Here is a 23733-nt window from a genome sequence, read left to right as displayed (position 1 = left end):
AATACTTACAAAATCAAGTTTAGAAATCAAATAGACATAAGGCTTAAAGTTTACCGACTAAATTTATAGCTTAATCTAAATAAAATAATAAAATTAAGCTATACAAAAATATAAATAACCAGAGGACAATATCAATAATATAAAAACAAATTTTCTAGAATAATTAATAATGCCGACAATAGACATCTTTTAACACAAAAACAACGTACCTTTTGTACATGAAGATGAAGTTCTTCCTTGCATAGAGTAAGAAGGTTACACGTGCGAAACAAAGTCCAGCACAGCATGTCACCGTCTCCACCACCTTCAACCTCGACAAAGCGACATACCAATATGGCAAATTCATATACATACATACATACATACGTGTGTGTATATATATATAGAGAGAGAGAGAGAGAGAGAAAGAGAGAGAGAGAGAAACCAGCGTCATCATTTGTTTTCAAGGAATTCCAAACACCAGCATCATCTTTGAGAATGGGTGGATGTTTGGAGTAACAAGTAATTTCATCCTGCAGACAAGAAGACAAAAGGTCAACTAATATTGCTGCCTTCCACTCTGATGGGGCTAACAAAATCATCAGGGAATCATTCAGAGAAGTTCAGCTCCAATTATCATGTGCTAAGTATAATATTACATAATATATTCAACTATCACATGCAGTTTTGTGGGAGATCTACAATTTGATGTAAGTTAAGATCTGGCAGCTTTCTAACTATTTATTGCAACTATTCTATAATCCTATCATCATATACATTGCAATCCCAGGTTTCAGATTCAACGGGTCTTTTCATCCCAACTACTACTGATCTCATTGGCTCACAGCCCATCTGGTTAGATTGCTCCCATGAGCTGCAGCTCTGCTTCTTCTCAGTGTGAGCTTCAGCTTCATCATCTGGGATTCAACACTACGTGTTAGAGAGATTATTCAATTTGCAAAGCAGTCGAGGTGAGCAATTATTGCAATCAATACTATAATACAAGAACTTGCCAGAAACTGTTGTTAGAGAGAATTCAGTGAGGCGTTTGACACAGTCCTTCAAGGCTTGGAGTTCAGCTTCTTTCTCATTTAGCTTGGATTGGGCGACATGGAGTTCGGATTCCAACTCCACAATTTGATTCTCCTGCTGTTCAATAAGCACATGGCACAGTTTCTGATCCAATTCCGCTGGTACTACACCGTGCGATGGATAAGCATCAGATCTTGGGTTCTCTGGAACATGTAATTCAATAGCTGAAACCTTGGTCTGGAAAATCCCAATTCAATCAAGTTAGCATAAGATATAGATTGGATATTTTGCTTTAGTCGAAACTCGTCCTACTATCACATCATCAAGATTTGATTGAAAAATTAATGGAGTAGAACTGAAAGGGTATGCCCCATTCAAGGCTTAAAGATTATCACCTTCTCCAGTTCCTTTAAAGCTCCGGCTTGGCAAGTGTCTTCAGATGAACACCATGGCAGTTTTTCAAATTCAGTTGCGAGTTCTGCTTCCAATTCATCCATTTCATTCATCTCTGGATCTGGTTCTTCAGTAAGAACACTGCTTCCACATTCCCCATCATCGAACATAGACAGTGTGTAATTTCTCACCTCGTTAAGACGCCTCAACTCTGCGCTAGACCTGTCAATTTCAGGATGAACTGGCTGCAAGTTTTCTCTAGCTTTGCCTGCCTGCACATGACGTGAATATTTTCTCCTGTAAAGTTCTGATTTTAATTCTCGAACAACTTTTGCAGTCTCGTCCACAGTTACATTCAGCCTATTTATTTCTGTTTTTCCTACCGACATCATGTACATGATTCCAACACCAATTCCCCAATGAAATAGAGAGCCATCTGAAAAGAACATAAAAGCCACACATGAATAGTAGCTTAAGATGACTGATTCATAGAAGCAACAAGAATTAAGGAGGAAATCTTGTTAAACTAACAAACTAGAAACAGCAAACACCGCTAGCTATATATGCAAATGTTTGGTGGTGAATGAACACAGTTCATGTTTACCATGCATAAGATTTGGTAGCTATTTCAAATTTAAATACCAAATTAGGCACAGTGATGCAAGACTTTTCTACAAGAAATTGAAGTTAAATGCTAAATGAACACAAAAGGTTGGAGTTTTTAGACCCCAAAAAAAACAAAAAAACAAAGCCTGCAAGTTCCTTTCTTAATTATATACTCAAGAGGGCTTAGGATTTGAATGTTCTGAGTCCTAGGTTCAAGCCCAAACTGAAAATTTAATTAACTTTTGATTCTTGGCCTTTTGGAGCTGCGTGGGTGGGCTAAGCCTCCTGATAAATAGTGGGGTGGGTTAAGCATTCAGAGATTGAAGAAACGGATCATCAACAAAACAGTGGGGCCCCACGCCCTAATTATGAAAGAAAAGAAGAAAAAACCAAAAAGAATACTTTGCAAGAACGAAGGTTGCATAACTTTTATCAAATCTAATGAACTGTTGACTCCCCAACCCAAACCATGCAACTAGAACTCCAACGTATAAAGAATGCAACAAAAGGACATGCCTCATTGTTTTCACCGAATTAGCTCTACAAACAACAAACAAAAAGTTCTTTTTAAACCAAGTTAAATTGAAGATCAGAAACGAGCATACTCAGGATGTGCAATCCAAGAAACTAACTGAAATAATATTTCTACATATCTACAACAATAAAGATCGCTCAAAACGAAGATAACCCACTTATTTAACCATATATAACTCAGTAATCAGTCCACGATTTCTGTCATTTTGAACGTAATATAATCAGGATGTGCAGTCCAGAAAGCTGCACATTCCGTATTCTAGTATCGTATTGAAACAAAAGAAGGATCACCGTAAGGATCATTAGCAGTTGAAACTTGGAATGGTTCTGTCGGCACTGTTCTTTCCGAGAAACCAAACAGAAATAAAAGGATTTATATTCAAATGATCGCATAATCTTACCTTTGGAAGAGCAGGACTCACTCTTGGAGGCACCTAAGTTCTTAGTAATTCTCCTCTTTTTCAAAAGTACAGAAAACCTTCCCGAACTCTTTTTTGGCTCCGTCGCCATTTCTCTAGCAGCACAATTTTCCACTTCGACATTTTTACCCCTACCTTGTTTTGCCGCTCCACGGCACCGACTCCTAGTTTTCTTCCTCAAATTCTTCGATCCAAGTCGAGAGCTCGTCGCTCCACGAGAATCCGAACTAGAAAACCTGAAAATCCCCTCACGTTCAGACTCATTCAGTCCATTCGAGACCATAGGGGACCCAAACTCCGTGTCGATCGAACCCTCGAACTTCACAATGCCATCAGATTCCTCCCGATCTACGCAACTCTCATCACATTTCTTCAATTCTTCTGCAATTAAAGTCTCATTAGGGTTTACACCGGCGCCGAAAACGTGCTTCGCGACCAGTCCAGTGGATCCTGCCACCGCCGCGGCCAGAAGAACCTGCCACATGGAAATCGAAAAGAAAAAGCAGAACAACAATCTTGAAGAGAGAAGGAGAAGATGGTATCGATGAAATGAGTTGTTGGTGCGGTGGATATCCGCCGTGCGATGGTGATTACCACCGTGACACTTTGATCGTACTGATTTGGAAGAAGTTTTCAGTAGACACATTCACATGCTTCCCGCTTTAAATTGTCGTCTCTACGATAGGAAACTACAGATCGACCTTTTTCAAAATTTAGAACCCGGGTTATGGGCTGGGCTAACTCCTACGGCCCACATTACTTGGGCCTGAATTGAGTGTGACGAATTTGAACCCTGGGATAATGGGCTGGCCTAACTCCTACGGCCCACATTACTTGGGCCTGAATTGAGTGACGAATTTGAACCCTGGGCTAATGGGCTGGCCTAACTCCTACGGCCCACATTACTTGGGCCTGAATTGAGTGTGACGAATTTGAACCCTGAGCTAATGGGCTGGCCTAACTCCTACGGCCCACATTATTTGGGCCTGAATTGAGCGTGACGAGTTTGAACCCTGAGCTAATAGGCTGGGCTAACTCATACGGCCCACATTATTTGGGCCTGAATTGAGTGTGACGAGTTTGAACCTTGAGCTAATGGGCTGGCCTAACTCCTACGGCCCACATTATTTGGGCCTGAATTGAGCGTGACGAGTTTGAACCCTGAGCTAATGGGCTGGGCTAACTCATACGGCCCACATTATTTGGGCCTGAATTGAGTGTGACGAGTTTGAACCCTGAGCTAATGGGCTGGCCTAACTCCTATGGCCCACATTATTTGGGCCTGAATTGAGTGTGACGAGTTTGAACCCTGAGCTAATGGGCTGGCCTAACTCCTACGGCCCACATTATTTGAGCCTGAATTGAGTGTGACGAGTTTGAACCCTGAGCTACGGCCCACATTATTAATGTTTCTAAGACTATCTTACATAAATATATAAAAAACAAAAGATAATTTAGTCAAAAGAATAAATACCCATTTCTATTGCGAGAAGCAATGTACATCTAAAAAAACTACTTGAATAACTAATCATATTTTGTAACCCAAACAATACTCCATCGGTAATGGATCACAACTATCATCTAAAACTTGCAACATCAACTCCTCTAGCATTGTGTATATTCTACCTCTCTCTGGATGCAGGCTATCTTCTGCAAAAAACACATGAACTCTATCCTTGATCTCAATCCAGCTCTGACCGGGAACTTTGCTCACATCCATCCGTCTCATTGATCTCCTTATTCGAGCGAAGTCTTTCCAACGGCCCGAAGAAGCATGGATGTTACAGAGCATTACGAGCGCAGCGGAGTTCGATGGATCATTTTTTAATACATTCTCTGCAGCTCTTTTGCCAACCTCAAGATTACCGTGGAGTTTACATGCTGCTAGCAGAGTCATCCAGACGACGATGTCGGGTTCGAAAGGCATTTTCTTGATGAAGTCCTCTGCTGCATCCAAGCATCCAGCACGGGCGAGTAAGTCAACGATACACGAACAGTGTTCTTTGGTTGGTGAAATGCCATCTCGCTCTTGCATTGTCCTGTATAACCTCAAACCTTCTTCTACCATTCCAATATGACAACAAGCAGTAAGGATTCCTAGAAATGTAATTTCATTTGGCCTTATGCCGAGGCCTCTCATGGTTCTGAACAGCTCGAAAGCTTCATCACCGCATCCAGCCTGAGCATATCCAACAATCAAGCTACTCCATGAAATGACATCAGGATCGTTAATCGAATCAAACATCTTTCGAGCACATCCAAGGGATCCGCACTTCATATACATATTGATTAACGCATTCGAAACAGAAGTATCAAGATTCTGTCCTGATTTCATGATAAAGCAGTGAACTTGACTTCCCACTTCATATGATGCTATTTGTCCAGATGACACCAACACATTAGTTAAAGTAACACGGTCAGACTTAATGTGAGAAGCAAGCATTAGCTTCATTAATCTTAAAACCTCCCCAGCTTGGTTCTGCAGGCGACATGCGGTAAGCATGGTGTTCCATGAAACGACATCAGCTTTATTTCCTATATCTTCAAATATTTTAAGTGAATCATTCAAATCTGAGCATTTTGAATACATGCTAAGCAAACCGTTGCACACAGGAACCTCTAAATCGAACCCGGTCTTGATGATGTAGGAGTGAACCTGCATTCCCTGATTAAGCATCATAGGCTCTGAACAAGCACAAAGTAAAGAGAGGACAGTGACATCATTTGAAGCAAGTCCTGTATGCCTCATCTGAGAAAAGAATGACAAGGATTCCTTTGCATCACCAACACTAGCAAATCCTGCAATGATAGCATTCCAGGCTACTAAATCAGGCTTTTCAATTTGACAAAATACTGTTCTGGCAGATCCTAAAAATCCACACTTTGCATACATGTCACAAAGGGCGCATCCAGCAAAACGATCCCTTCCTAACCCAAATTTTATACACAAGCCATGTATCTGGCGTCCACAATTTGGTTCTGAAAGATTGCTACAAGCACTGAAGGCACTACCAAAGACAAACTCATTTGGCTGATAGATAGGCTGGGAAAGCATTTCCCTAAAATGGCATAAAGCTTCAATCTCATAACCAAGCTGGGAAAACCCAGCAATCATTGAGCCCCAGGAAATTAGATTCTTTGTAATAATATGAGAGAAGACATTTGTTGCATCAGCAATTTGGCTGAACTTGGTATACATAGAGATTAGAGCATTCTGTGCAATTGGGTTACCGCCAAATTCTGACTTTAGAACATGGGCATGTAGTTGCCTTGCTAACATAAGATCATCAAGTCCTGAGCAAGATTTTACTACACTTCCAAAGGTAAAGTGATCAGGAATATGTCCTGATCGTAACATTTGAACATACAATGTAATGGCATTATCATCTTGACCATAATGTGAGTATCCAGATATCATGGAGGTCCAAGATACCGCATTCTTCAGGGGCATTGCATCAAAGATATTTCTTGCTTCCTTCAAAGACCCACACTTCCCATACATATTAAGAATATGATTCTGAAGAATCAAATCAGGCTGGTAGTTGAATGTCGACATATGACAATGTATTTTCCTGCCATGTTCTAGGGATCTTAGAGAAGAGCAAGCGTGGATTAAATGGGTATAAGTGATAGAGTTCAATGGAGAATTTGAACACTTTTGAAAAATATCAAATGCTTGAAGAGCTTCTCTGTGTAATTTTTTCTTGCAGAGAGAGATTATATTATCATCATAAGAATGTTCAGCAACAGGGCGGGGAGAAAAGGCAATCTGGGAATTGAGTCGAATATGGGAGAGTGCTAAATGCAGTTGAGGTTTGAAGTTCTTTATTGAGGTAGCTGGACTACAAGGGTTGAAGAAAACAATAGCTTCTGATGAATAAGTTACAAAATATATAGAACTTAAGGTTCTTATAAATGTCATTCTGCAGTGAACAGCACGAGATTCACAAATGAATGGTGCATAAATAAAGAGAGAAAAAACTTCACCGCTTTTCAATTTATCCATCCCCTGCAACTGCAAGAGTCAACTTCCACATGGAGATTTCAACCATGTTTGATCTAAACTACTATCTCCTGTACGACTTAGAGACTGATGGCATAGGAAATAACCAGAAACCATGGGGTGGAAGAAATTGAACAGATGAGGCAGTGCCTAGATCAGCCATTCAAATCTGGGAAGTCAAACCAGAACTTACCGGTTCCACATTAGAAAATACCTTGTGCGCCAAATGTGTACAGCTCCAGTTCTGAAAACCAACTATATTAGAGTGTCACCGTTCCCGTCGAAACATGCAAGCTATATCTCTAAGCGGACATTCTTCAAACACCTTGCGTACAACATTTCAATATCGAAAAAAATACAGAACCATCACAAATATTCACACACTACGAAAATTCCTTTGAATCCCACATGAAAAAACAATATTCAGAGTCCAAAAAGCGTACCTCAATAGGAGATTTTGGAGTTCCCGTCGCAATATCATTCCATGATAACAGATAGACTTCAAGCCGCACAACCGAACAAATGAAAAAATTCATCGGTCATGCCGATATTCAGGCGAAAAAAATGTCCAATAAATTGAAATTTAGAAACAGAGACATTATCCAAAGACAATTTCTGGAGCAGCAGCAGAAGAAGAAGAAAAGCCGGGACTTCCAAACAAATGGAAGAACAACGTCCTCGGGGGAGGGAAATACCTAAATCCTTGCGGTTTCGAACTGCAAACGAGCGGAAGAAAGGGTAAAGGAATTAAAACTCTGCAGAAGAGGGAAACTCCATTAGAGGTCTGAGCTTCGTTCATTTTCCTCGTCTTTGATTCGAACTGGACGGCATGGTGCTTACTTTTGACCTGTGGTACGGCCGTATGGGTAGTTTCGTACTATTTGATACTATTATAGCGGGAAATAAGATTAATTATAAATAAATTAAATTATAAAATTTAATCTTTAACCTTTTTTATTTAATATAAAATTTTTATTTTTATCTATAAAAACATATCATAAGAATACTATTTATCTCCTAAAAATCAAATAATACACAAAATTAAAGATAAACATTGAAAAAAATAAATTTTAAATAGAAAAATAACTTAACAAAAACCTAAAATGACCCTATTTAAAAATTTTATGGATTAAAATAAATATTTTATAGATTTGAAGACTGAAATAAAACAATTAAAATTTAATAACTAAAATAAAATAAAAAAAAATGTAATATTTAAAAGGTATAGGGACTAAAACGATATTTCAACATATTTTTATTTTTATTTTGTTATAATGTTTTGATTAATATGAGTATATATATATATATAATCTAGAAATTTGCAACCACCATGAAGAAAATGGCTTTGATCCTAACGTTAATTATATTAGTTGATGGGTTCCATCCCACCCAACAATTTGGTGCACAAAGAAACACCCTTATTTTCCTTCTTCCTTTGACTTCAAGAAACCGCTAAATCAAACCATCTCCTCCTCCGTCTCCTCCGCTTCCTCCTCCATGCAAAAACACAATGAGATTTCATCTTAAATTCCCTCTCCGAACTTCCTTCCACCATAACATCTCTCCAAAATGGGATCTACTGAAAGACCTAAGAAGAGAGCTCAGCTCTGCAAGAAAGCCATCCTCCACTTCTCCCTCTGCTTCATCATGGGCTTTTTCACCGGCTTCGCTCCCTCCGCCAAATCCTCCATCTCCTCCGCCCCCTCCAATAGAACCGAACTCCTTCCTCCTCCGATTTCCGCTCAGATAACTTCGAATTTCAGCCGGAACGTGCTCGCGGAACCACCGCCGGCGAGGAAAACAGAGGAGAAGAATCGGAAAGAGGAACCGGAAATGGAGCCGCGAAGGCAGATCATAATCGTGACGCCGACGAGCAGTAGGGATAGGTTGAGAGAAGTAGGGCTGAGGCGATTGGCGAATACGATTAGGCTAATAGGTCAGCCATTGCTGTGGATTGTGGTGGAGGCGAAGAGTGAATCGAGTAATTTGGCGGAGATAATGAGGAAAACAGGGATTATGTACAGACATTTGGTTTTCAAGGAGAATTTCACGGATTCAGAGGCGGAGATGAATCATCAAAGGAACGTCGCTTTGAAGCACATCGAACATCATCGCCTTAGTGGAATCGTTCATTTCGCCGGACTTTCCAACTTTTACGATCTTCGATTCTTCGATGAACTCCGAGAAATCGAGTACGATTTCTCCTTCTCTCTCTCTCTCTTTTTCTCTATAATACGATTTCTCCTTCTCTCTCTCTCTCTTTTTCTCTATAATCATTTGCTTATTCAAATTCAAAATTGGCGTTGAATTCAGAGTGTTCGGGACATGGCCAATGGCGGTGGTGACCGCAAACAAGAAAAAGGTAGTAATCGAAGGGCCTGTTTGTGATTCTTCTCAAGTAATCGGATGGCATTTGAAGAAAATGAGCAACCAAATTCAAAACCCTAAGCCCCAAATCCATATCTCCAGTTTTGCCTTCAATAGCTCCATTCTTTGGGACCCCGAGAGATGGGGTCGAACTTCCTCTGTCCAAGACACTTCTCAGGTATGTTTAAATTTCTATGATTTTGTTTGTAATTATTTATAGTAATTACTCCTAATGATTTTTATTAATTTCATCAGAAGTCTGTTAATTTCGTGAAACAAGTAGTCCTTGAAGATGAAGCTAAACTTACCGGCATTCCTTCGGGAGATTGCTCAAAGATCATGTTGTGGAACCTTCGTTCCTTCACTAAAACTCCTCCGCCCATTCAGCAGTTGCCACCTGTACAGGAGGTCACCCAGACTCCGTCACAGCAAGGAACTTGATAAACAAACCCAAAAGTAATCTGTAGGAGGGTACATTCACCCATCCAACGGTCTTGATATTCCCGATTTTTTATTCTTTTTTCTTTTTTAATGGTAATTGTTAATCTCTTTTATTTCTATTTAGAAAGAGGACTTCGGGTTTTAGAACCGTTTCGGAATGGAGTGGGCCCGTTTAAAGCACAAATTGGTTAACCTGTTAGCCCAGTGGGTTGGTAGTTGGCACTGTACTCTGGCCCATTGTGTACGTGGGCCCATTTAAAGAACAAATTAGTTGACTGTTAGCCCAGTGGGCTGGCAGTTGACTCTGTACTCTGAATTTAATTTTGGGATACTCTGAAAACGGTGATAATTTCAGAAATGATGAAATACAAATTTGGATTATCAACTATTTAAAAATCTCTAAAATAAATAAGTTTCTGAATTTAATTTTAGCATAACTTAATTAGCATTAATGGAAAATGATTTCTATGCTTTATGATTATGATTAGGTAGGGATAGAATAAGAGAATGTTAAGAATTCAAATATGGAGGAGAAATTCATTGAGTTTGAAAACGGTCAACAGTGATCATGAAGCATAACTTAATAGAAAGAGCTCGATTCTAGATGATGATTGCAAGAGCCTAGCGAGAATACAGTCAAACAAGTCGGTTAGGCGTAGCAACGGAGGACCTAGATCATCCGTATGGGACAACGAAAGCCAAACTAGTTCACCAATTCTCCCGAATTACATGTCCCTTACTAAATCGACGAGAGCTAAATCTAGGTTGCAGAGTCATAGAGAATAATGGAGCTCGAGAAAGAACGCCACTTACTCCTCCGGATAAGCAATAGTTGCTATATCCGCGCATCTCTGGCCAGGTTGAGGTGGTATTCCGTTTGTCTCAAGGTGGACTATGGCTTAAATGAAGATTGCTTCAAAATTGATAGCAAGGATCCTACAACACTCATTAATCTAGCTAAAAAAGAATAGGGGTGAATATTGGTTAAAGATTTATATGGATAACTTCAAATATATACACAGTATACAAAACAAAAGATATATATTCAAAATATTACTAAAAAATTTATATATAGTTCAATTTATTATATAAGTTTTATCGGAATTAACTGTCTATTTATATAAATATTTATCATATATTTATTTATCAAATTTTTACTATAAATAATCGTTTACTATCTATATCAATTAAATAAACTAGCCCATATCCACATATATAGCAATATCAATATAATTCGTTACAATATAATCTATCATTTTATTATGGAACAATTTTTTAAAAAATTTTTAAACAAAATATCCATCTAAATTTAATAGCAAAATAGTAATAATAATAATTGGTTAAATCGAGATTATTTTGAATTTCGAATATTTTTATTTTTTAATTTTTTTTTAATAATTTAGCCATTTCTATTATTTATTTCTCTAAACCCTATTTTCACACTCCCGCCACCGTCGAATCGCCACCGCCCCTCCTCTCCTTCTCATCAATTTATTTATTTTACCGGTTCGAACAAGCCTATTTCACGTTACAGCCCCTCCCTCCCAGAGTCCGCCACTGCACCTCTCTCACCGCGCCGATCCTGCTGGACATCGTCTCAGCGGCTGTCGCAGCACGCTGCAGTCTCATCTTTTCCGACTCCAAGGTCTGTTTTATCTGGGCATGTTATGTTAGTTTGTACATACACATACTGAGAAGAAAATCAAGAGTTTTTGTTTAAGTTCTTCATCACTGAAAGTTCAATCAGTTTAAATGAAAATAGATGAAATAGAAAAAAAAAAAAAAAAAAAAAAAGCAGGTTGATTGGGTGCCGTTGTGTTTGCTTGAATAAAGAAGAAACTGAGTAATATAGAAGAAATTACTGGGAGGCAATCTGGTTCCATTATTTTCTTACATGCCTAAATTCAAAATCCTTTCAAATTCGACCAATTTCGAAAGAATGGAGTAGCTGTTATGATTTTTTTTTTATGTCAAAAACAATGGCCGAATAGCCACTATAGAAACAGCCCCGCGGCAAATTTGAACTGCCATGTGCTACCCTCTGCCTTTTGATTTGTTGCATATGTTAGTCAATTGAGGCTTTGATAATCTGTATAACGCTTTGGTCTCTACGGAAAATTGGCGTGTCTCTAGATCATGATTTTTCTGTCAACACAATTATCAATCAAAGTAGTGTTCATGGACCTCTACCTTTGTTTTCTTTGCATGTTTTTTCGAGTTCTATGTATTAAAAAATCATATATTGTTTCAGGAAGGGTTAATCAACTGCCCATTTCCAATGGCGGGCAATGTAGCTTCTCAAGATTTAAGGAAACACGCTTTGGAGGCATTGGAGCGGAGGTGTGCTGCTGCGAAAGTCGAACTTCTTCAACAACAGAAGAAGACTGGTTCTACAGAGAAATTAAAGAAAGAATTCAAGGGAAAAGCTACTTTGAACGACTCCTCTTCAACTGTTGTTTCGGGAAATCAGTATGATTCTTCAATTCTTTTGCCATCTGAAGGGAAACCCTCAAATAAAGGTCCCCTCGTCGTAACTATGGTTTTAATATTTTCGTTTGCTGGGAAGGCAGTATGTTTTAGTTTGCTTATTATTAGTTGATTTCTTTCATGTGCAGATGTGAATGAAAGCGACCCTATATATTTCACCCTCTCAGCTGCTGTGAATGAAAATTTGATGTCTACAAATATGGATGTAAGTTGGCATCACTGGAAACTTAAAAGGGCCTTTCAACATTTATAACTTGGTTTTCTGTTTCTTAAAAATTAAGCTTATAAATGTTATTTCATCCACACGTTTGTATGTCTGCATCCAGCTTTTTAAAAGCAATTTCAATATCTTAGCAAAATTTTGAAAACTGAAAAAGGTAGTCTTTAAAAATTTGTTTTTGAGATTTAGTTAAGAAATTAAACGTGGTATGAAAAAGATGAAAAAATGCCCTAAAAATTGTGAGGAAATAAGCATCATTTTTAAAACATTAAACTATAAAAGGAAACCGTTTATCAAACGAGAACTAATAAAACTCATACTGAATCTCACGTCTTCTGTAGGTTTCAAGTAATAGAGGAAGAGTGGTTGACAAGATTTGTCATGAGCTAAGAACTAACGGTTACATTAAGCGGTCAAGAGAATTGAAAGTTGATGCTTGGATCCTTCTTGATAACTTTGTTCCCAAACGTGCTGGAATGATTGGCTCTCGTAAGAGAGCTTTGCAGAGCAATTCAAAACGATCCAAAAGGCATATGTCCATGAAGCAACATAAAAAGTGTGGAACATTTGATCTGCCTTCTGATTTCCATAAGTGAGTTCCATTTTAATCCTTGGTTTAGAGCTCTCATCACCATCTCCTCGCCCCATTTTATCCCATATAGGATTGAATAAGAAAATGATGCTGAATATGTCTGTTTATCCTGAAATTAGAATTAGAATTTAGTAGTTGATCGATATCCATCCAAAATGAAATTTGGATGGTTATTGAGTAAAGTCATGTTTGTTGCACTCTACTGAATGTTACACTTGTTCTTCATAAGCATCCATTGAAATGAGTTTTCTTCGGCTGCCACGATCATTTATGTTTGACAATGGATTATTTTGTTTGGAAAAAGGCTGATGAAAGTGTCTATTTCTCCTGAAATTAGAATTAGAATCTATTTGTTGATGGTCATCCATCAAAACAGGATTAAGAAGGTTATTCATCAAAAGGGAATTAGAATCAATAGAGTTCTAAGTTTGTTCTTCATAAGCATCCCATTGAAATGGGTTTTCTTTTGCTGTCACTATCATTTATGTTTGACCATAAATTATTGCGCTTTCTATTTCAGGTTTGAAATCTTTTGGCCAATGCACGATATGTGGAAAAGCTACATGAAACAACGGCTGTGCCATGTTGGGTTAGATTTTTTCTTTTTGTTACATCAATGTTTTGCCTGTATTAGTGATAGTTATCTATGTCATTGGGTGATCAGAGTTTCAAATCTTGCAGGCCAGATACATTAGCTCGAAATCTTCTCGTCGCAGATCTTCATGGTGCCATGATCCTAGGTAAAACCATTCTTTTCTCCTATTGAATTGTTTGCATTCACATCATATTTATATAAATTCCTTGTTCATCAAATAAACCAATTTTCATACCATGGAAGAAAGCACAAAAAACAAGACCCAACCAACTAGAAGGCTACAGAAAGAAGCAAAACAAGAACAATTAGAGAATTTTGTAGACTACAGAAAGAAGCATACAATTAAAATGGTTCTGTAATAAGAGCATGAGGTTTCATACTAGTGTTTCTCTGTCTCATATTGGCTATTTTATGATTTGATGATATCCACTGCAGTTGTTGAGTGTAAAATACCTGCTTTTACTGGAATAAGCGGCATCATGATTCGCGAAACTGCAGAAACATTTGGAATTGTGACTAAAGATGATAAGTTTCGAGGTAACTCCTACTTATGAATCTTGAATCTGTTGCATTTTCTGTGATCAAAACCAATTAAGTTCTATGAATTTGGCCAAGTTTTTCTAACAAATGACCTTGAATGTTTCTTTATTTTGTGGTTTTGATCTTGCAGTTGTGCCAAAGAAGTCTTCTGTGTTTATTTTCCAATGGGATTGCTGGAAAATTACCTTACTCGGAGATAAACTCAGTTCAAGAATCCCCAGTTTGCCATCTAAAAATTGATTTCAGTCAATGATCTTCAATTATACAGTAATATTTACAGTGTACAGGTAATTCTCTACTATATTTAAGCCATTAAAAGGGGTTTTCTGGGGTAGTTAGATTATTGAAATTGTGACATGGTCGTAGGAAAAACCGTCGAACCGTCGAAAACGTCGAGTTTATACAGAAACGAGTTAATTTAAGCTTGTTTAATAACGAGTTCTTGAATTTTGTCATCATCTTGCAAATTTATAACTAAATTTGGTCTCTGAATCTTCAAAAATACAAGTTTAGCAATGTGAAATTTTAATTTTAAGATTGAATAAGCTGGTTGATTTTTAAAAGTTTATAAATATATTTAATTCTTTTTAAAATTTAAATATTCAAATATAAATTTATAGTTTAATTAAATTGTAGAGGTGGTGGTCCATTATGCAGCAAGAAGCAGACAACGAGAAAGGGTTTGTTTCATGTCGAGACAAACATTAATTGACACCGACCACAATATGGCACAAGCCTTTCCTCTCTGCAACAAGATGGCCGCCGCGTTACGGTGGTTCCGCCGTACGCGCCTTCTCAGGTCCACCGCGTCGCTCTCTCTCTCTCCCACGGTTCCTCCGCCGGTACGGCCGCCCCACACCTACTCTCCCATGTGCGGCACTAACCAAGTTGTTTCACAACGCAATAAAACTTAATATTTTTATATTGATTATTTGCTTTATTTATTTGAATTTGAACTTTCCAACTCTAAGAAAATAATAGATATAAAAACCACCGAATTATATTCATTTTGAAAAAATTAATCATGATAATATTATATTAATTACTATAATCTATGAAAAGAATACTCCTAAACTTTATTATTTATTTAAAAATTATATTTATTATTTTTTAAATTCAGTTTCAAAAGTATATTTGGTTTAGAAGTGATTACAAATCATATTTTATTTTATTTATTGCGAAAATTAAAAAAAAAAAAAAAAAAGAGAAATGATTTTAGGAAATGGTTGCTTGGCTTAGAATCAAGATGAATGTTGATGCTGATGCAATGATGATAAAGAGCACAAGCTCATAGGAATGTAACATTTGGGTCATTGTGGCCAACATCAATGCCTCCCACTTATGGTCACATTAAAAAAAAACGGATAAAATAATCTCCTCATTATTATTTAAATTAATTTATAATTTAAAACTCTATATTGAAATTAAATACTAAAAAAATCATTTTATAATTAAGCTTTCAAAAATGAAAACATAGAAGGATAATGTTACAATGAAATCATAGTCTTACACGGTTAAATATATATATATAATATTTTAAAAATTAATTTGAGTCCACATCTAATAATTATTTAAAAAAAGTTCTCAATTTTATTTTATTTTATTTATTATTATATTTTTTTATATTTTTTGAAATTCACAAATTTATTAGATATAAAACACGTCATTTGGACCACCACCTTCTTGATAAACTTCGATGTTTATAAATTTGGTGATTCCTCTAACATCAAATTAAAAAATTATTAAAAATTCAATAATTTATTATACATTTTGAAGGTCGAGAAACTTATTAAATACATATTAAATTTTTTTAAAAAAATTAGACAATAAACTCAAAATTGATTTAAATTTAATATTCGATGGATACTTTTAAACTTTGGATATTATAATATTATAGTATCTAAACTTTAAATTAAAATTTATAAAGCAATCAATTTAGATTATTTTCCATAAAAAAAAACTGGAGAAAAAACGTGATTGGAGGGTGGAGAAGCGCGTGAAGCATGAGGAGCGTGGCCCAAAAAAATGGCCACTGAATAAAGAAATGTATCGTACTACTGATTTTACGTTGCTTTTCTTCTTCACTCGCTCCCTCCCACTGACATAACATAACAGACTTTTGAAGAGTGAGAAATGGAAAGAGAACTCGGGAACTGAGCACAAAACCAGTTGAAGAAGATGATGAAGAACTAGCACCTCCATTTCACCATTCCTTTACAGCCTCAACTCAAAAAGCTAGGGTTTCTGTAATTTCAAGCGAATTTGATAAGGAAAATCGCCACCAGCATCAGCTGCATCAGCAGATTTCCATTTTCGGGTAACAACACCCTGTTTTACTGCCTCCTTCCGCTTCGCCAAATGCTGTTTGTTTGAGAATAATAGCCAATATATGCGCCATTTCTGTTCTACTTGCTGAAAGATCTGTTTTCTTTTGACGTGCGCTTTGATTTCGCGTAATGTTAAGCGTTTTGGAAGCAATCGTCGCGTTTTCCGGATGGTTTTGATTTTTACGATGCGAAACTGTTGAGGTTTTGCTTCTTTCTGGAAGTCTCTTCGTCTTCTATGGCGAGTTTGGTGTTGTGATTCTGCTTACTGTTTGTTTTTATGTTGAATACTTTATACTCTCAGATCTGTGAGTTCAGTTTATTTACCCAACTGGGCCGACTCTGAAAGCCCTTCTTCACCATTCTCCATTAATATTTGTTTTGCTTCTTCCTCGGATGTGTTTGTTTCTTTAATCCACTTGTTAGTGCTTTTTATGATCCACCATTGAATACATTGCTTTATAGTTTGCTTAACTTCATACTTTTTCCATTTCTGAGTGTATCTGGAATTAAAATACTCAAATGAAAGCTAATTTTTCTCTGAAAAACCCGGCGGAATACTCCTTAAATACGGAATTTCATGTAATAATTCGTTTGAATGAATTTCAGGGGCCCTTGGGCCAGAGTAGTGCGTTTCAAACAGAGGTCACTGTAGGGCAAAAAGGAGGGGCAAAAGGGAAAAGGGAAATGTTAAAAGTCCGAAACATGTTTTTTGCCTAATGATAAATATAGGGTTCTCTTTCTTACAATTTTCCATTTACTTTCCTATTTGAAAAAAGGCTAAATTGAAATGGATTTGGCTTTTGTTGGTTATAGTGGGGTTAGTTTTTTGGAGTTTCTTTGAAGGGATTGCATTGTGTGTTGTCTTTTTTGTTAAGTTTGGTACTGATGTTGATCTCTGGTAGTGAGGCTGCTATCCTTTGTAAATAATTTTTGTACAAACATATATTGGCTTCCCTTTTCTGTTCTTTTTCTCACGCAAGATTCTCTCGGCTCTTTCAGGTACTGTGGGTCAGAAGACTCTATAACTCAATTATTTTATCTGCTTGATTATTTTTCTAAGGGAAACACACAAGCATGCAGACACCCAAAGCAAAGTAAGGCTATCGTTTAGTTTTTGAATTGCATAGCTGTTTGCACCCTCTGGCCGCTTAATCGAACGGATTTCTTTTGTTCTTTATCTTTTGGCTTCCCACTTTTCATTCTTGATTTCTGATTGTTTTTAACTGTAATCTGAAATGTTTATGTTTTACTTAAAGAAGTAATACTGTCCATGATGCAATCATGCAAGGTTTTAGATGAGGTAAATTACATGATCTAGTTGCGCGTTGGGTCGGTTTGAGAGATTGATTTGCAGATAAAAATTCACGTTACTCGAGAAAAAAGTGTGGAATTTGACCTCTCCTTATACGTGGGGTCTAAAGATATGTATAGTTTAACATTTAGGATCATGATTGAAGTGATAATATATAATTTAAATTATTATCAGAGATTCAACTCAATAGTGAAGACTGATCAGAGATTGATATGTTCTTAATTACAAGTCAAGCTACGCTGAACACAGAAAATGCATGGTAGCTTATCCTCCATTGATTTGTGTGTTTATCCGCTATCCTCTCTCAGGATAAAAGACACTTTTGGTTCATTGGCACCTACTGCTATAGCTAAGTAGCAACGTTATATTATGGGCAGATATTAAAAGTTGTTTAAATTGGACTGCAGAGTTGGCTCCTCAGAAGTACCTCAAAGAAAATCCCCCAGGACGCCTAGAACCGCTCGTCAACTTAAAACTCCAAGCTCACATCCTGATTCCATTTCCACTTCTCCACTTGCTGCTAGCAAGTCACCGAGAGAGAGGAGTCCTAGGGTGGTGACTGACCGCAAGTCACCACGATCTCTGGCCACTGAGGTACTTGTTTTACATTTTATGACCAATGATAGTGGTTCTAGATTATACCATATCACATTGATTTGTTGTTATTAGGATTTTTTTTTTCTCATTTCAGAGTAAAGGACCTAGCAAAGTGGCTGAATTGGAATCACAGCTTTCTCAACTCCAGGAGGAACTCAAGAAAACAAGTGACCAACTGAACGCATCTGAATCAGACAAAACACAGGCCCGACAGGAGGCAGAAGAAGCAAAGAAACAACTATCAGATATGTCTGCCAAGCTTGAAGAATCCCAACAGCAGGTGCTCGAACTCTCCACTTCGGAGGAAGATCGTGTTCAAGAATTGCACAAAATTTCTCAAGATCGTGATCGAGCATGGCAGTCTGAACTTGAGGCCATTCAAAAGCAACATTCAATTGATGCTGCTTCATTGGCCTCTGCCATGAATGAAGTTCAGAGGCTCAAGGTCCAGTTGGAGATGGCGTCTGAATCCGAAGGAACCCAGAGTAAGCTTGCTGAGTCTGCACAAACTGAGATAGATTGTTTAAGAACACAGCTATCAGAGACTCTCTCCCTAGTTGAAAAACTGAAAGATGAGCTTAGTTACTGTAAAGAATCTGAAGCTCAAGCTCTTGAAGTTGTAAGGAAAAATCATAATCAATTTGAAACAGCCAAGGCAGCTGTGGAAAAGCTGCAATCGGATGGAATTAAAGCCATTGACGCTTACAACTCTCTGTCATTAGAGTTGGAGCAATCAAAAGCTCAGATTCAATCATTGGAGGAACAAATCGGCAAGAAGATTCAGAAAGGTTTGTTAGATTCTGAAGACAATGATTTAGATCCTGACGTCAATGCAAAAGCTGCTGAGGAAAACGATGGAAAGGATGAAATTGATGAGGTAAAAACTGAGCTAACCGCTATGAGATTAGAAGCAGATAAGTCAAAATCTGCATTGGAGGCAGCTGAGGCAAGATTCGAGGAGGAATATGTTCGTTCAACATTGCAAATTAGAATTGCTCACGAACTTGTGGAACAAATGAAAGTAGAGTCATGTCAAAAAGAGGCAGAATTGGATGCAGAACTTAAGGAGACCAGGGCGAACTTAGAACAACTGAGAGTAGAGCTTAAGGAAAAAGAAACTCAACTGTGTAGCACTGTGGAGGAGAACAAGATTCTCAACTCAGAGATAAGCAAAATGATACCAGTCGACAGGGAGTCCGAACTAGCAATGGAACTACAAAGGTTAGAGGCTGATATGGTGGAGCTGAAGAACAGGCTCTTGGAAAAGGAAACACAGCTGCAGGGTACAACAGAGGAAAATGATGCACTCAAGAAGGAAATTGAGAAGATCAATGAGGAAGCGGTTAGTATAGCAGAAACAACCAAAGCTGCAGAGAAGGAGGCGCTGATGAAACTTGAGCACGCAACAGAAGAGGCAGATAAAAGTAGTCGAAGAGCGGTACGAGTGGCCGAGCAGTTGGATGCTGCACAGGCTGCAAGCTCTGAAATGGAAGCTGAGCTGAGGAGGTTGAAAGTGCAAGCAGAGCAGTGGAGGAAGGCAGCTGAGGCAGCTGCTGCAATACTCTCAACTGGGAACAATGGGAAGATTGTTGATAAACTAGTTTGTTTGGAGAACAATTACCCTATGGGGTCACCATACTCGGAAGATCTTGAGGCGTCGCCAAAAAAGAAGAATGGAAATGTGTTGAAGAAGATAGGAGTTTTGTGGAAGAAAGAGCAGAAGAAAACTGGTTACTGAATTAACTATAATACTGTCTGAACTGAATGGTTTATGATGTCTTCTGTTCTTCCTTGTACTTTCCCATTGCCCTTTGCTTTGTTTCATGTTCGAAGACTATGCTAATATGTAGTATTATTGTATGCAGTGGCAAATGGGCAATGTATAATTTTACATTTCAATCGCTTACATCTTTTAAACTGGTTCGTTTGTTTAGGACGGTAATAGAATTTGGTTGGAGTTTTTTTTTCCAAGTTTTCTTTGTTTTCTGTCATTTTCTTGAAATTATATTGAAAAATAATTAATGAATATACACGTTGTTAGTTGTTAGACGAACACGACTCTACACAATGATATGATATTGTTCATTTTGAGCATAAGCTTTCATGGCTTTGCTTTGAACTTTCACAAAAGGCCTCATACCATTCTCTAAATTAACCGACGTGGGACACTTTCATCCAACACCTCCCCTCGAACAAAGTATGTCTCCCCTTAATCGAGGCTCGACCCCTTTGAAGTCTTCTCTAGTCACTTTTTGACTATGCATACGAGGCTCACAATACTTTGTTCGACATTTTAGGATTTGCCAATCTATTAGCATGGTTGAGTTTAGGGCATGACTTTGATACCGCGTTAGACGAATACGACTCTTCACAATGATATGATATTGTCCACTTTGAGCATAAGCTCTTGTGACTTTGCTTTGAGGCCTTTTCGAGCCTCAATTATGAAGAGGCGTACTTTATTCGAGGGAAGGTGAGACATTTTGGGGAAACCCAAAGCAAAGCCATGATTATGTGAGGCCTTCTGGGAAACCCAAAACAAAGCCCTGAGAGCTTATGCTCAAAGTGTACAATATTATACCATTGTGGATGTTGAACACAACTCTATGTGGGAAACACTCGCACACTTTATTAAGATCAATCGAGAAGAGATTTACAAAACACTATGTAGAAACTACTCCTTTGTATTGCTCAGGATTTTTTTGGAGAGATTAAGACCAATCGAGGAGAGATTTACAAAACACTATGTAGAAAGAGATTTACAAAACACTGCTTAGAAACTACTCCTTTATTCTGTAGAAAGAGATTTACAAAAACTTTGTAGAAACTACTCCTTTGTATTGCTCGAGATTTTTTTTGGACGATGAGCTAAGTAGGATGGAGGGTATACTAGTCAATCTCTTCCTAACATTTCTCAACCTTTCTTCTAAAATACTTAAATCATTTTCCTAAATTTATTCATAAAATCATAAATCATAAATATAATTACTCATCCAATGGATGGACTTAACTCTATTGGGCTAGACATTTTAACAGTGGAGAGTCGTGTTCGTCTAACACGAATATTTTTTATATGTTCCGTGGCCAATTTAATAACGATAAATAGATTGGTCTGTTGCAGGATATTTGAACTTTGATGTTGCATAAAAATACGGTTGATTTATATCTAATTTTATTATAACTACTCAATTTTAGATAATTAAATAATATTAATTATTTTATTTTTATTGGAGTCTAATTATTAAAAAACATTTTAATGTATCACATATCATAATTATTTTTAATGTATTATTACACGATAAAGATAGAGATAGAATTACGAGATATAATTACTAAATAAATTTTAAACCCTAAAATTCAAGGCCTTTCATTCACAATATATTTATTTATGAATAAAAATTAAATTAAACTTAAAAATGTTATAATAATTTAATTTAATAAAAAAAATATTTATTTAAATTCTAATTGGATTTAAAATATATCTTCAAAGTAAATCAAAATTGTGTAATAATCTCGAAAAAATCTCGGCCTTTTTCCCATATAAATAAATGGATTATCCAAGACTTACAGAGTTCCATTCATTACAACTGTGGATTTCTTCCTAATTTCTGCCTTCCGTTCCTCCCTCGCATCATGGCCACTGTAGCATTAAACCAACTTCCATTGGGTTATGTCTTCTGTCCCACCGATCAAGAACTCTTCCAATTCTATCTCCACCATAAAATCGTCGGAAACGACACTCCATACGTGCTCCCCGTCGTCGACCTTTACAGCGAGGAACCTTCGGTGTTATGGCAAAATTTCGGAGGGATCGACGATCAATACCTCCACGTTTTCACGCAGTTGAAGAAGAAAAAATCTCGAGTCATCAGAAAGGTTGGCTCCCATGGTGGAACTTGGAGTGGAGAGAGTGGTGCTGTTAAAATATTCTCTTCTGATGATCATATTCTACTTGGGACTTTAAAACGTTTTCATTACGAGAATCCTAAGGTTGGGAAAAGTGACGAGAATTGTTCGTGGATCATGCATGAGTATACTATTAATCCTGATCTCGTACCGAACGGGAACGTACATGATCGTTTCGTTTATTGTAAGATTCGACAGAAGATTTTGTACCATAGAAGGGAAGATTAGACATCGATATCAATCGAGGCCATTCAAGTACATGAGCAAGCTATTGCAAACCCTGGAGAAGAAACGTTTAAAATCAACGAACAATTTCTTGGAGAGCTTATGAATCCCATATCAACCGAGACCATTCAAGTACATGAGCAAACTATTGCAAACCCTGAAGAAGAAATGTTTCAAATCAACGAACAATTTCATGGAGAGCTTATGAATCCCATATCAACCGAGACCATTCAAGTACATGAGCAAGCTATTGCAAACCCTGAAGAAGAAACGTTTCAAATCAACGAACAATTTCATGGAGAGCTTATGAATCCCATCTCAACCGAGACCATTCAAGTACATGAGCAAGCTATTGCAAACCCTGAAGAAGAAACGTTTCAAATCGACGAACAATCTCTTAGAGAACTTATGAATCCCATATCAACCGAGAGCATTAAAATACATGCACAAGCCGAAGATTCAAATGAAGAACAAATGTTTGAAATCAATGAACAATTTTTTGAAGAACTTGACGATCCATTGGAAGATATCGACTTCTCTTGCATGGACGACGACCTCTCATTACTTGATGATTTACCACTTCCATGGTAAAAAAACATTTACTTTGGTAGGGAAAAGAACTATGGAAATCAAATAAATAAGTTACATTTTTTTTTCATTAAATTTGAGCGATGTTTTGTGACGAATATCAAATCTATTAATCCCATCGATCTCGAGCCAATGCATCTACATGCGATTTAATTTGTTAGGCTCGAAATTTCAATTTAGCATCTGACTTGTAAAAAATTTCTTGTTTTATTACAAATGCTTATAGGGTTGTAATAGGCAACATTAAAATTATATTATATATATATATATATATATATAATGGCTTTTTCTTACCAACGGGACTCTCATTAAATGATGAATCTAATTTAATTCAATTATAAATTTTTTTAGTTGGTTTATTCAAATTTTATTTTAAATAAAAATAAAATATTAGTTAATATATATTTATTTAAAATTTATTGTTGATATTGATTCATTTTCAAAATAGTTAAAAAAGTTGTTGGAGAAGATAACTATGAAATTAAATAAAAATAAAATAAATATATGCGTATATAATAATAATAGTTAGTAAAAGAAAATAATTTTTAAAAATTAATAATAAATTTGAAT

At 36.9% G+C, this 23733-nt stretch overlaps 6 protein-coding genes across 13 annotated transcripts; 4 read left to right on the top strand and 2 right to left on the bottom strand.

The window, feature by feature from the left end:
• Positions 1-591: 591 nt before the first annotated feature.
• LOC111789832 (POLAR LOCALIZATION DURING ASYMMETRIC DIVISION AND protein) lies at positions 592-3647 on the bottom strand. The gene is made up of 4 exons (XM_023670535.2): positions 2946-3647; positions 1407-1840; positions 993-1248; positions 592-896 (listed from the first exon to the last, which is right to left on the bottom strand). Exons 1-4 carry the CDS (start codon positions 3607-3609, stop codon positions 730-732), a joined length of 1521 nt encoding a protein of 506 aa, XP_023526303.2. The 5' UTR covers positions 3610-3647; the 3' UTR covers positions 592-729.
• A 745-nt stretch (positions 3648-4392) lies between these two features.
• Positions 4393-7907, bottom strand: LOC111790004 (Tetratricopeptide repeat (TPR)-like superfamily protein). 6 transcript variants are annotated; one of them, XM_087122515.1, is made up of 3 exons: positions 7564-7907; positions 7410-7465; positions 4393-7291 (listed from the first exon to the last, which is right to left on the bottom strand). In XM_087122515.1, the coding sequence occupies exon 3, from the start codon at positions 6967-6969 to the stop codon at positions 4492-4494; it is 2478 nt and encodes an 825-aa protein (XP_086978641.1). In that variant the 5' UTR covers positions 6970-7291; positions 7410-7465; positions 7564-7907; the 3' UTR covers positions 4393-4491. The 6 variants fall into 6 exon arrangements, with proteins under 6 accessions (XP_086978641.1, XP_086978642.1, XP_086978645.1 ...); XM_087122516.1 differs by having other exon boundaries at positions 4393-7281; XM_087122519.1 differs by having other exon boundaries at positions 4393-7210.
• Positions 7908-8321: 414 nt separating this feature from the next.
• IRX9 (Nucleotide-diphospho-sugar transferases superfamily protein) lies at positions 8322-10162 on the top strand. Of its 2 annotated transcripts, none has more exons than XM_023672210.2 (3): positions 8322-9158; positions 9280-9511; positions 9592-10162. In XM_023672210.2, exons 1-3 carry the CDS (start codon positions 8536-8538, stop codon positions 9772-9774), a joined length of 1038 nt encoding a protein of 345 aa, XP_023527978.2. In that variant the 5' UTR covers positions 8322-8535; the 3' UTR covers positions 9775-10162. The 2 variants fall into 2 exon arrangements, with proteins under 2 accessions (XP_023527978.2, XP_023527977.2); XM_023672209.2 differs by having other exon boundaries at positions 8329-9158; positions 9589-10162.
• A 1123-nt stretch (positions 10163-11285) lies between these two features.
• Positions 11286-15215, top strand: POP4 (ribonuclease P family protein). 2 transcript variants are annotated; one of them, XM_087122520.1, is made up of 9 exons: positions 11286-11419; positions 12026-12293; positions 12390-12466; positions 12823-13073; positions 13594-13662; positions 13755-13813; positions 14104-14205; positions 14339-14495; positions 14866-15215. In XM_087122520.1, the coding sequence occupies exons 2-8, from the start codon at positions 12053-12055 to the stop codon at positions 14446-14448; spliced, it is 909 nt and encodes a 302-aa protein (XP_086978646.1). In that variant the 5' UTR covers positions 11286-11419; positions 12026-12052; the 3' UTR covers positions 14449-14495; positions 14866-15215. The 2 variants fall into 2 exon arrangements, with proteins under 2 accessions (XP_086978646.1, XP_023526523.2); XM_023670755.2 differs by having other exon boundaries at positions 14845-15215.
• A 1091-nt stretch (positions 15216-16306) lies between these two features.
• RIP2 (ROP interactive partner 3) lies at positions 16307-20415 on the top strand. Its single transcript, XM_023672977.2, has 4 exons — positions 16307-16525; positions 17535-17629; positions 18255-18441; positions 18539-20415. The coding sequence occupies exons 2-4, from the start codon at positions 17610-17612 to the stop codon at positions 20180-20182; spliced, it is 1851 nt and encodes a 616-aa protein (XP_023528745.2). The 5' UTR covers positions 16307-16525; positions 17535-17609; the 3' UTR covers positions 20183-20415.
• Positions 20416-22077: 1662 nt separating this feature from the next.
• Positions 22078-22578, top strand: LOC111791585 (NAC domain-containing protein 96-like). The gene has a single exon (XM_023672976.2). It carries the CDS (start codon positions 22078-22080, stop codon positions 22576-22578), a length of 501 nt encoding a protein of 166 aa, XP_023528744.2.
• Positions 22579-23733: the final 1155 nt, after the last annotated feature.

The sequence above is a fragment of the Cucurbita pepo genome, chromosome 3 (assembly GCF_057944985.1).
Source record: "Cucurbita pepo subsp. pepo isolate OVF chromosome 3, ASM5794498v1, whole genome shotgun sequence".
NCBI lineage: Eukaryota > Viridiplantae > Streptophyta > Magnoliopsida > Cucurbitales > Cucurbitaceae > Cucurbita > Cucurbita pepo.
The sequence above is the reverse complement of the archived record's forward strand: the minus strand, read 5'-3'. Positions and strand labels throughout refer to the sequence as shown.